This window comes from Erpetoichthys calabaricus, chromosome 2, assembly GCF_900747795.2.
Source record: "Erpetoichthys calabaricus chromosome 2, fErpCal1.3, whole genome shotgun sequence".
In the NCBI taxonomy this organism is placed as follows: Eukaryota; Metazoa; Chordata; class Cladistia; order Polypteriformes; family Polypteridae; genus Erpetoichthys; species Erpetoichthys calabaricus.
Window position 1 is genome coordinate 108275153 of NC_041395.2, and position 13752 is coordinate 108288904.

The following is a 13752-nucleotide window of genomic DNA, read 5'->3' on the forward strand; positions in this document are numbered from 1 at the left end:
CTTCCTAGAGCTGACCGGACCATATTGATTATTATGCTTATTTGCGATGTTCCTGTTCACTTTACTGTGTTCATTAAATCAAATGGCTGCCAAAATCACCCTTAACTTGAATTGTACATCTTGAAGTCAGTCAGAAACTCAACAACAATCCTGCAATCAATCGCTGTATTTCACTTGTGGTAACAGTTCTACAGACTACAAAATAGTGAAATTTCTTTCAGTCCTTAAAATGTGACGTGCCCTCCATGTAAAAGATGCAAATTGTTTTGAGACACAAGTCTATCACTGCCTTTGTTCTATTAAGAAGTTCTTTGAATTATTTATTGCTAAAAGTTATTATTAGTGCCCCCACCCCACCCCACCCACAGCTCTAGTCAGCAATCAATGCTACCCATTTCTAAAACCGTTTTTAGGGGAAATATTGAAAGGGTAAAGATTTCTAGTAATCCATGTACACCAATTTTTTTTTTTTTTTTTTTTTAAAAAAAGAGCTGAATTTCGAATTTACTCAGAAAAAATAACTTTAATGTTTTAGTGTTCATATTTTGTTGTCTGTACATTTTAGACTACACCATAATTTTGTGCCTATAACTCGCAAGTACTCACTCTCTGCTCCATTAGTGCCATAACTGCGGTAGTCATTCTTGTTAAATGTGACAGCGGAGAGTGGCAATGGTCGGACATGCAAGTAAGGACTGCATCCTGTACATGTGATAACACTACTACATACTTCAACGTATCAACTACACGTCACTGTAGTTGTTGCAACTGCTAGCTGCTGTTACCAGTGTTGCTACCATATACTGCCATTTTCAGTGTAGCTGCCTACTTCTGATGACTTTCTGAAGAAGTTTCCCAAAAGGTAGGGAGGTAAAGGTGTACCATGATGTATATACAGACAACAGAACATCTACAGCGGCATACTGAACAATGAGCCCATAGTTGATGGCACATGGTGATCTTCTTTTGTGTATCAAGCTTTAAAATGCTAAAACCACTGTGACTGACCACTTTCAGGTACATTAATCTTTGGCATATATCATTTACTTTAATTCTATTGCTAATTGGGCCATATTTTAAACATTTGTGACCTGTGCATGGATTACCAACAAGTAAAAAAATAAATGCAATCAACGACCATGCCAAGTCTGAGTAAATGGTTAAGAATGTTTAGTGGTTATTTATACTAGAACATTAAATCAGACTTTTGTACACAAATGGGAAAAAATATTAAGTACTTAAAAAAGCAGAATTTTAATATATCTGATGATAAATACATGTCTCTCTATTTTAATAAAAAAATCTTGGATCGAGATGTGACCTTTTCGGAAAGATACTTTGATGTCCCGCGAGAGACACTTTAACGTCCTGCGAGACAAGGCAGTGAGACAAAAGAATAGCTGCTGTACAAGCTTTTAAATGATCAACGCGCAGCGCGACAAGCTGGACACGTAGCTCAGCAGCAGCAAGCCAGCAGCTGATCCGACCGCATCTCCTTAGCGTGCGTTCAGCACCCCCCCGCAATTCACAACATGAGCAGTAGAGACGCGAAGTGTCTGGTGCATAGCGCGCCCCTTAGAGGGGATGGGTGAGTGAAGCAAGCAGGGGGCAAGTAGTACTAGTATTTCAAAAAAGAAAAAAAAAAAAGTCCACTACATCATGCTATAGATAGACTTGCATTGCTGGGCTCTGGTTTAATCATCTCTTAGAATAAATTAAGCTGAAGGAGGCTCAATCACTCATTGTGCTACATACAACTAAACAGACTAGTACTCTGCTCTCCTGTAAATAGATAAAAAAAAGCTATAAAGGCAGAAAAACATACTGACCCTCACCAAGCACTGCTAGCTGTACTTCTCCAAAGTAAATCCTGTTTAAGAAAAAGAAAAAAATTAAAATAGCAATACAAAGTCTTCACATTTAGCGGAGTACATGCATGCCTTTCAGCTGTCCTCTTTGTCCCATGTTTTACAGCTGGTGCTTTATTCCCGGCAGTCTAGGACAGAATGATCCAATCAACTATCTTACCTGTAAAGAATGACATAGTCGTGTCCCTGCTTTCTTGACAGCTTGTATGCAGGGGTAACTCGGGTAATGGCAAGCAAAGACTTGAGAAGTAACGATAGCCTGTTGTACACAGTGTATGACACTTTGATATCTCTGTCACACCTATAAAATAAAGAAGGATGCACAAGGACAACAGTGAATTCACCATTTCTTGGTCAGTTGACTGTAATTCAAATATTTCTTTCTTTAAACTTACTTCTCATTCACCTCCAAACACCATGTTTCTAGTTCCATGGAGTCACCCTACAATACAACGAAAGTTAACACCTTTAGCATCCAATGTAATTTAACCTACTGGCAACGAGTGAAAGTGAAAATAAAATTAACTTAACGTAAATTTAACAGTTATCAAACTGCACACTAAATTAGTCCAATCTGCAATAACGCACTGCTAACAAATGAAACACTGCATGTTTAAAAACCGTCTCTTGTACAAAACACCATAAGACTGAGCATTTTTCACATCTACATTATGTGAATGTTGCTCAAATTAATTTTCTTTGGTGAACAGAACCAAAACCAACCAGTAGTCTAGATATACATTCATTCAGTAATGTGGTACTTTGTTTGCAGAAATGTCAGTTTGAAGTGAACAACTGAAATCCAAAATAAAGACACACTGCACTGTGAAACAAACATTTCTAACCTTCTGTTCTTTAATTTACTGTCTTAATGATCTGCTATTATCAACACTAAATGAAATGAAAACTTCACTGTATTCAATATGTCAAAGCGCTATGAACGGATCATGTAAAAACTTAATGTCAGACGATAAGATGTTATGGAGCTCACTTGGCTGCTTCTTGTACTAGCGTTGCACAAAATATTTTTACTAATGCAGTCATGTGCTGATTTACTGCTCCATTTGGGACCAGTCATTTGGCTGTATGGTGGTTACAAAGTATACAGGTCTTTGCAGTTGAAGCTCAGTAGGTCTGGTGTGGAGTCACCCGTATGCATACTTAACTGCCAGCACTAGCAACACAAACCGGTATTCAAGGCTCGATGATCAAGCACTTTTGAACTGCCGCTCAGCTCTTATAATGCTGCTCACAAGTTTGGAAGTGCCACGTAGCTGTGCTCCTGAAACTCCAAAGGGGAACTGCTTATCGTTCATATGTCGGTGCTTCGCGGCTATCAATCAATACTTCACGAGAGAATGCTCATGTTGTGTAGTGGAAGCGATTGCTGCTTCATAGTTCAAACAGACACCAATTATGTGGATTTTACCCATGTCTGCATAGATTTTTACCCGAAAAGATGGTAAAACTTTTTTCACAGATGTACATTTTATGTTAACTGACTGCTCTAAACTACACCATTTGCATGAGCACAAAGCAGAAGAAAAGAGTCCCCTCTTTGTGAATGGCACAAAAATCCAGAAAAATGCAATCACACAGTATATCAGTATGGCATGCATAGTATGGCAACCCACAGGCATATATGTTAGTAAATTAGGGCAGAAACCCCTCAGTTTGTATCCTGGAGGTTATTATATTTCATACTGAGATTTGCCTACATTTTATTATGCTGCCAAGTTATAACAAATGTTGTTCAGAGATTTTTCAGGTAATGAAGACAACAGTTTCAAGATGGGCAAGCATGACTACCCTATCACAATGTTGACACTTAGATTAGAGTAAAGTGAAATCCATTTGCATACACTATACACATGACAACAATGATTTTATAAATATATACACCTATAAACTCTAACCAAACTTTCAGGGGAGACACTGGAAAATGAAATCAACGCCCTTTGGAAGGAATCGTTATCCAGTATCTTCATTCTAAAATTCAAAAATAAGTATGTTTAAATATAGTATACTGGGGCAGCATGGTGGTAAAGTGGTTAACCTGTGTCTTCATGAGTTTTTCCCCCCAGGTACTTTGATCTTCCTCCCACAACTCAAATGTGTGCACACTGGGATGACAGTTTCAATAAACTGCCCCAGTAAGTAAGTGTGCTCTCTGATTGACAGCACACTGTCTAGGGTTGGTTTCCACCTTGCTCCCATTGCTGCAAAAAAAATTACAAGGTCCCTAAACTCTAAATGTGTTATTCATGGATCAGAAAATTAGCAATAAGGAAATTTAACTGGAAAAAAGAAAAATCTCTTGTTTATTTAACTGCAGATTACATACCTCTGAAGTTTTAAGAGAGATTTCCACACACATTGACCTTCCAATGCCAGGCAGCTGTCCAGACAGCGCTTTTTTGGCTTCATGGGTCACTTCTGGGATATCTTTTATTGCTAAATTGAACTAAGAAAAAAAATGCAAAGTTACAATTAAACTATGTTACAGAAAGATATAGTGCTAAATAATAAGGTAATAATGTATTATATTTATATTGCGGTTTTCTCGCTACTCAAAAGAGCTTTACATAGACAGAGTGGAACCACTTCAACCATAGACATATATAGATAGACGCCGCATTCACGGTGTTGCTCAGTCGACACGATACGTCAGCACGTCCGCCCTATTGCGAGTGGCAAAAGTGCCATTTAACCTAATACATGTAGACGTGGAAACTGGGTTTTCTGATGAAAAAACAATAACGTTTAAAACAGTATCGTTTACATACAACAGATTTTGGCGAATCGTTTACATGCAATTATTCATATCCATTTATACACTAATAATGGCAATTAAATAATTATTATTAAATAATTCCTCCCATAAGTAACATTTCTCTGACTGCCTTCTTCCATCTCCAAAACATTTCTAGACTTCATCCTGTTCTTATGCAACACAGTACTGAAGTATTGATTAATGCCTGAGTCACCGCACATATAGATTACTGTAACGCTATTCTATCTGGCATCCCACAAAAACTTATCCATCGCTTACAACTTATTCAAAATTCTTCTGCCAGGATAATAACCTGCTGTTCTAAATCCACTGAACATATTACACAGATTCTCTCTCAACTTCTCTGTCTCCCTGTTAACTACCGAATATGATACAAAATGCCACTCTTAACATTTATAGCTCTCCACAACCTCACTGATCTCCTACAGACTGACACTCCTCTCGCTCACTCAGATCCTCATCTGCAGCTTTACTGTACCACATGTCAGACTCTGTTCTATTGGAGCTAGAGCGTCTCTTATAGTGCTCCTCAACTCTGGAATTCTCTTCCCTCTCATATTTGTCAACTCGATTCAATAACACATTTTAAAACTGTCCTTAAAACTTATCTTTTCAAACTGGCATACCAATTGTGAATTTTGCACTGTTACTGCCAGTTATCTTTGTTTGTTTGCTAATTATTGCTTTTTGAGTTATCATTCTCTTGTTTTAATTTTTATTGTAAGGTGACCTTGAGTGCTAAGAAAGGTGCCTATTAAATAAAATGTATTATTATTATTAATTATTGAGGTGAAAACTTGACCAATGTCTGAAAGTCAAAATACTAAGAATGCAACTGACAGTCTGGTGTTTCTTTTAACAGTGAAATGATACACTCAATGACAAAAATAAACAATTTTATTGTATACAAATTGGCTTAATTTCTGAAAACATTTCACTCATTCCTCTCTCAATCTCTCCCTCTCTCACACACACACACACACACACACACACAATGTGGTTACTTAAATATATACAGAATAGGATCTAAAATCCATTAAACAGAACTGTCTTCCATAGCTTTTTCCGTGTGTTGCCACTCTGTAATTTGAGAGTATTCAGTCTGGCAATATGGTGCAGCCTTAGTTTGTAGAAGACAGACACAACTAAAGACATGAGCATAAAATAATGGTTGTCAATTTCAAACTGTGTTTCTTAAATGTGCTTCTTGAGAAAAAACACATCATCTGAACCAGTCTCAGCCCGAACACACGGACTGATCAAAGATACACTGACAGCTTGCCGTAATGTCGACTGTCGGATAACACGCTCAGCTACTTTGACCACCTTGACTGTACCCTCAGAAGGAATCATCAAACCTCCTTTGTTTTTTAATGTGAGTAAGTGGTCTCTTTGATCATATGATGCCGGTACAGCATCTGTTACCAAACTAGCACGGCACACATCACAGGACAGCTTTCTCAAAATCCCGTCTAAGGGATACCTCCCACTGCTTCCTGAGGTGGATTTCTCTGGGAAACCTTCAAAGTTTGAGAAATGTTCACAGCTAACAACAATCTACATAGTTAGTGACTAAATACGTTTAGCCAAAATGTTGTTTGGAGGCTCACTTGAGCACACAAATGCATAGCTTTGCTAGCTTAGCCTGGTGTAGGCTAAAGTTAAGATTATAAAACAGGATTTTCTAATGGCCAAATATAACCAAAACGATTGTTCATCTTTACCTATGAAATGTAATCTCTGATCTGGTTTGGAGCGTTCAGCGGTTTGTACAATCCCAAGCAGAACATGCGTGAGGCATCTTTATTCACTACTTCACTCCACAGCAGTGCCACTCGCAATATGGCGGCGACGTTGACATACGATTCTGCTGGTCATGAGGCATCCAGTTATTCTATGTCTATGACTTCAACCACCCCTCATGCGTAGCACCTGGACGATGTGATGGCAGACATTATCACACCAGTATATTCACCACACATTAGCTATTAGGTGGTGAAGGGGTGTGAGAAATAACAGATTAGAGACAGGATGATTAGGGGGCAGAATGGATGAGGCTGTGATGGCCAATTTAGCCATAACATCAGGATAAACCCTACTCTTTTCAAAAGATGCCCACAGACAGTCAGGACCTCTGTTTTACATCTCATCCAAAGGATAGCACCATATTTACAGCATAGTGTCCCTGTCACTGCACTGGGGCATTAGGATATATATGCAGACCACATGATAAGTACCACTGCTGGCCTCACCAACACCTCTTCCATACATGTACGATCATTTCCAAACCTGTATTTATTATGTGTAAACCATGTGAATTCCTGCAGCAGTTCTGCTTACCCAATCTGATCCTGTGGGGGAGGATGATGACCTGGTACAGATCTTCTCTCCAAGTCGAGCCTGAACAATGACCTGTACAGTCTGATAAAAAGAGAAACATAAAATGGACAGAATAGGTAACATGGTGCCAGTATTCCATGATTTATCTAAGGAAGCAAGTTTCCCTGATCATATGTAGCTTCTCGTCTACTCAATTTTGATCCCACTTATGTCAGTCATTGAGAGCCAGAGCCCATCCTGGCATGAACCAACACTGGAGAGGGCACCGGCCATTGTAGAGAACACTCAGACAAATTGAGCTAATGTAGAGTTGTCTAACAATCAATTAAAATACTATAATGTATATAACATGTATACAAGGGAGGTATTCCAATACAAAGATTATTACCTTTAGAGCAAAAAACTTGATAAATTTGTCCAGGTCCTTCCTATCCTGCAGACTTAGATCAGCCTCCATAGTGGATGGAAACCTTAAAATAAAAAACAAAAAAGAAGGGCTCAGATCCTGTGTTAGTGACATCATTGCTCAAACGTGTCAATAAAAGGTGCTGAAACTGAACTGTGATCTACTGACCAGGCTAACCCACACGTCAGGGTTAAAAGTAGCGTAATAACCACCAGTAGCTCTAGCAGTCTTTTACATTGCGCAACTAATACCACGCACCGTCAAGTGAGGTTTCACAGTGAAAACTACGCTTACAACACAGCATCTAAAACATAAACTGACTGCTGCAATTAAGCAAAAACATCAAGCACACGCATTAACTTGGTATTTCTCTCCATAACCGGAAACGATACTGACCATATTCCCCGATTCGCGCTGCTTGACCTGGGCTAATCTGGGGAACCCATTGGAACTGGAAGCTAACAGCAACTACAAGATAAACAGTTCTTCCCACGAAAGACCTCGGTTGTGTATGAAAAATGCGTTAAGATTCTGTCATACCCTGCCAGTAGCTCGTGTCGTCCCCCAGCCGATTAACACAAGGATACCACAAGTAATGAAGTTCAGTACCAGCGGCCGCTGGAAGGATCCTGCCAGCCCGGTACTCACTCAGCATTCCCGACAGCTTTTGATGCCTGTACCGGACATCCGGCTACACTATCGCCACTGACAAGTGGGTTTAGTGGAATCTTTAACAATCCGGAGAGCGTTGCGTTTTAAGAAAAGACGACGCTTCCCGTCAGCCTCGTTTGTGTTTGTTTTCATCAGGTCAACACAAGTAAATGCATTCGTCCTGGAGAACAGAGCAGCACATTCGACAACACGGAAACAATGTTGTCACCTGTGTAAGTAAGAAAATTTTAAGTGCAAAAATAAAAAATATATATATACAAAAAATTATTCGTCCGATTTTTGCGGAAACGTACTCATGTTTTTCAGCGCTCAAAACACCAAACCGATTGTCGAATCTGTTGACAACGCACAGTGCGAAATCGCTTGACCGGGTCGAATGGGCTTGTACTGTGCTTTGTTGCAAGTGGAATCGCACTTTTTGACAAATCAAATCGCACTGTTTTGATCGCTGTGTGTATCGTATAAGTAGCAAAATACACTAATAAAATTAATGACATGAAATGTATCCGCGATGTTATGATTTGATCCAAGCTTTATCAGTATTTGTTGGCGGATGTAATGAGTTGCCTCACTTTATAAAGGAGAATGTTTTGAAGAAGATCAAAGTTGAGAATACATCACAACAGAATTTGTGATTTAAACAGCTGTCTACACTGTTTTCTATTTCTATGATTTAGTCAAATAATTTTCTATTTCTATGAGTTAGTAAAATGAAGTCAACTTTTCTTTTAATGGAGAGCACTTTTTCATTTTTTCATTTCATTTTATAGCCCACTTAATTCAGACCAGGGTCGCAAGGAGGTGGAGTATATCCCAGCCAGCATTCTGCTTCACAGATCCAGTGTCCAGAAGATGTCTATGTGAAGTATGCATGTCTTCATTGTGTCTGTTTATTATTTCTGCTCACACACCCCCAAGTAGTTAGGTTAATTTGTGATTTCAGTTTGGACCATGTTCTAGTGTGAGTAGGCCCTCTGATGGACTGGGACCTTCTGTAGGTCTGTTGACTTCCTCACAAGAATTCTTGCCAGGATAGCTTCCAGTTCCTCAAACAAACAACCCTGAACTGAGTTAAACATGTTTAAGGATAAGACAAGATCAATTATGTTCTGAAAGTCAGAAAATCTAGTTAGGGAGAACCTTGAAATGTAAAGTATTATCTTGCACATTAAGGACAATTACTGCAGTGGCAACATATGATCAGCATCAGTGTCATCTTTTTTCGGCTGCTCCCATTAGTATAATGTGGCATTATATACAAATTTATTAATACTGTGATCACTAATGAAAGAAAGCAGGTTTTTAACCTAAATGCACTGGGAAGTTTGGACATTTTAAAATATTTGCACCTGGCTAAGTTTTTTTCCCAATATTGGCATCCAATTTGGGGTGGGGGGGTTGGGTTCTTGTGAATTTCCCATTGGGATTAATAAAGTATCTATCTATCTATCTATCTATCTATCTATCTATCTATCTATCTATCTATCTATCTATCTATCTTCTTGACCCAAGGAATCCATATTTGGAGTGTTTTTTTCATTATGTGAATATGTTTTTAATTCATAATTTATTTGGGCCATTTTCACTGTCATAGTTATTTATTATGGGATGGCAATATTTTGTCTCCCGTTTTTAGGACCGCTACCTGCATTGTTAATAGTTGTTAATTCTACAAATCCCCAACTTCATACTAGACATTTTGAATACCGATTGAACTTTATGGCTGCCCAGAATATTTGATCCTTGCCTGCCTGATTTCACACTCATTCTTCTCAAGATATGTAGATTAGTAAGATCGTATGTCCTGTCAGGCCTTTATGCAGTTTTAAATGGAATGAGAAAAAAAAACTGAAATGATAAAGAAAAGAGATATGGCCTTACATATATGTAATTTTTCCATATTAAAATAAAAAAAAGTGAAATGATAAAGAAAAAAAATTGCTTTTTTCCAGGTCAAATTTTAATTGTTCCTCCAAATCTTCCTTTTTCAGCTGCTCCCGTTAGGGGTTGCCACAGCGGATCATCTTCTTCCATATCTTTCTGTCCTCTGCATCTTGCTCTGTTACACCCATCACCTGCATGTCCTCTCTCACCACATCCATAAACCTTCGCTTAGGCCTTCCTCTTTTCCTCTTCCCTGACAGCTCTATTCTTACCATCCTTCTCCCAATATACCCAGCATCTCTCCTCTGCACATGTCCAAACCAACGCAATCTCGCCTCTCTGACTTTGTCTCCCAACCATCCAACTTGAGCTGACCCTCTAAAGTACTCATTTCTAATCCTATCCATCCTCGTCACACCCAATGCAAATCTTAGCATCTTTAACTCTGCTACCTCCAGCTCTGTCTCCTGCTTTCTGGTCAGTGCCACCGTCTCTGACCCATATATCATAGCTGGTCTCACTACCGTCCTGTAGACCTTCCCTTTCACTCTTGCTGATACCCGTCTGTCACAAATTACTCCTGACACTCTTCTCCACCCATTCCACCCTGCCTGCACTCTCTTTTTCACCTCTCTTCCACAATTCCCATTACTCTGTACTGTTGATCCCAAGTATTTAAACTCATCCACCTTCACCAACTCTACTCCCTGCATCCTCACCATTCCACTGACCTCCCTCTCATTTACACACATGTATTCTGTCTTGTTCCTACTGACTTTCATTCCTCTCCTCTCTAGAGCATATCTCCACCTCTCCAGGGTCTCCTCAACCTGCTCTCTACTATCGTTACAGATCACAATGTCATCAGCAAACATCATAGTCCATGGGGTCTCCTGTCTAATCTGTCAACTTGTCGATCATCATTGCAAATAAGAAAGGGCTCAGAGCCGATCCCTGATGTAATCCCACCTCCAACTTGAATGCATCCATCACTCCTACCGCAGACCTCACCACTGTCACACTTCCCTCGTACATATTCTGTACAACTCTTACATACTTCTGTGCCACTCCCAACCTCCTCATACAATACCACAACTCCTCTCGAGGCACCCTGTCATATGCTTTCTCCAGGTCCACAAACATGCAATGCAACTCCTTCTGGCCTTCTCTAAACTTCTCCATCAACATCCTCAGAGCAAACATTGCATCTGTGGTGCTCTTTCTTAGCATGAAACCATACTGCTGCTCACTAATCATCACCTCACTTCTTAACCTAGCTTCCACTACTCTTTCCCATAATTTCATGCTGTGGCTCATCAATTTTATTCCCCTGTAGTTACTGCAGTCCTGCACATCCCCCTTATTCTTAAATATCGGCACCAGTACACTTCTTCTCCCTCCTCAGGCATCCTCTCACTTTCCAAGATTCCATTAAACAATCTGGTTAAAAACTCCACTGCCATCTCTCCTAAACACCTCCATGCTTCCATAGGTATGTCATCTGGACCAACGGCCTTTCCATTTTTCATCCTCTTCATAGCTGTCCTTACTTCCTCCTTGCTAATCCGTTGCACTTCCTGATTCACTATCTCCACATCATCCAACCTCTTCTCTCTCTCGTTCTCTTCATTCAGCAGCCTCTCAAAGTACTCTTTCCATCTGCTCAACACAGTCTCCTCGCTTGTGTGTATGTTTCCATCTTTATCCTTTATCACCCTAACCTGCTGCACATCTTTCCCAGCTCGGTCCCTCTGTCTAGCCAATTGGTACAGGTCCTTTTCTCCCTCCTTAGTGTCCAACCTCTCATACAACTCATCATATGCCTTTTTTTTGGCTTTTGCCACCTCTCTCTTCACCTTGCGCCTTATCTCCTTATGCTCTTGTCTACTTTCTGCATCTCTCTGACTATCCCACTTCTTCTTTGCCATCCTCTTCCTCTGTATACTCTCCTGTACTTCCCCATTCCACCACCAGAATTTCTTTTCCTCCTTCCTCTTTCCAGATGTCACACCAAGCACACTTCTTGCTGTCACCCTTACTACATCTGCAGTAGTTTCCCAGCTGTCTGGTAACTCTTCACTGCCACCCAATGTCTGTCTCACATCCTCCCTAAACTCAACCTTGCAGTCTTCCTTTTTCAACTTCCACCATTTGATCCTTGGCTCTGCCCTCACTCTCTTCCTCTTCTTGATCTCCAATGTCATCCTACAGACCACCATCCTATGCTGCTTAACTACACTGTCCCCTGCCACCACTTTTCAGTTTTCAATCTCCTTCAGATCAACTCTTCTGCATAGGATGTAATCTACCTGTGTGCATCTTTCTCCACTCTTGTACGTAACCCTATGTTCCTCCCTCTTCTTAAAATACGTATTCACCACAGCCATGCCCATCCTTTTGGCAAAATCCACTATCCTCTGACCTTCTTCATTCCTCTCCTTGACACCATACCTACCCATCACCTCCTCGTCTCCACTGTTCCCTTCACCAACATGCCCATTGAAATCCGCTCCAATCACCACTTTCTGTCCCTTGGGTACACTGTTCATCACACTCACTCCAAAAATCTTCTTTCTCATCCATTGCACACCCAACTTGCGGCCCAAGTGCACTACCAACATTCATCATCACACCTCCAATTTCCAGCTTCATAATCATTACTCTGTCTGACACTCTTTTCATCTCCAAAACACTCTTGACATATTGTTCCTTCAGAATAACTCCTACCCCTTTTCTCCTCCCATCCACACCATGATAGAACAATTTGAGTCCACCTCCATTCCACCTGGCCTTACTCCCCTTCCATTTAGTCTCTTGCATGCACAATAAATCAACCTTCCTTCTCTCCATCATATCTGCTAACCCTCTCCCCTTACCAGTCATACTGCCAATATTCAAAGTTCCTACCTTCAGTTCCACTCTCTTTACTTTCCTCCTCTCCTCCTGCCTCCGGACACGTCTCCCCCCTCTTCTTCTGCCAGCAGTAGCCCAATTTCTGCCAGCACCCTGTTAGCTAACAGTACTGGTGGTGGTCATTGTTAACCCGGGGCTCGACCGATCCGGTATGGAAATTTGTATTGTTGTCCGCATATTGATTTGGCAAAATTTTACACCGGATGCCCTTCCTGACGTAACCCTCCTCATTTATCCGGGCTTGGGACTGGCACGAAGAAACACACTGGTTTGTACATCCCTTGTGGCTGGGTTTTTAATTGTACCTCCAAATGAATAAGGAAAAACAAATAGGTTAAGCACTGTGTTCGGATTCAGCGGGTTGGAAATTGGATGGATGGAAATAGGTTAAGCATTCATTGGATTCCAGCTCTAGCTGCAGGCTGTCAAAAAAGCAAACATAATAAAATCTTATATAATTTTAATATATATTACTGTAAGGGAAATATAATTACACTGTTATGATATGGTTTTGTTCTAATTTTTTTATAGCTTATTTTCATTCAGCATTATCATATTCTTCAATGCTGTTGTTTAGATTTGGGTAGAATCTTATTTTGAAAACAGGTTTTCATTTAAACTTTATTTAAAAACATGAAAATATTCTAATATCTTAATGCAGTCCCATTTTGTTTTCATTATGGGCTCTGCCAGTTTGTTTCTGTACTTACAATGTTGCTCAGCTCTGATGACAGGAAGTGATCAGCACACAATATTAAAGGTCAGTATCTATGAAGGTCAGTTCAGGGTTATTCAAGTTTGTGTACAAAAGCCTTAATAGTGCTAGCATGTTGTTTATAGAACTTTCTTGTTATAACTTAAAGCTTTGTTTCCTT

General features: G+C 39.9%; 1 protein-coding gene across 4 annotated transcripts in view; it reads right to left on the reverse strand.

The window, feature by feature from the left end:
* atg13 (ATG13 autophagy related 13 homolog (S. cerevisiae)) overlaps window positions 1–8235 on the reverse strand; it is a 32191-nt gene extending 23956 nt beyond the window's left edge. For 3 of the 4 annotated variants that reach the window (XM_028794319.2, XM_028794318.2, XM_028794315.2), the window contains exons 1-7: window positions 7949–8235; window positions 7391–7472; window positions 7003–7083; window positions 4213–4332; window positions 2264–2310; window positions 2029–2169; window positions 1830–1870 (exon numbers count right to left, since the gene is read on the reverse strand). In XM_028794319.2, coding sequence (XP_028650152.1) covers window positions 1830–1870; window positions 2029–2169; window positions 2264–2310; window positions 4213–4332; window positions 7003–7083; window positions 7391–7459 — 499 coding nt within the window. In that variant the 5' untranslated portion in view covers window positions 7460–7472; window positions 7949–8235. The remainder of the gene's footprint in view (window positions 1–1829; window positions 1871–2028; window positions 2170–2263; window positions 2311–4212; window positions 4333–7002; window positions 7084–7390; window positions 7473–7948) is intronic. The other variant, XM_028794316.2, reaches the window with a different exon arrangement.
* Between the last annotated feature and the right edge of the window lie 5517 nt (window positions 8236–13752).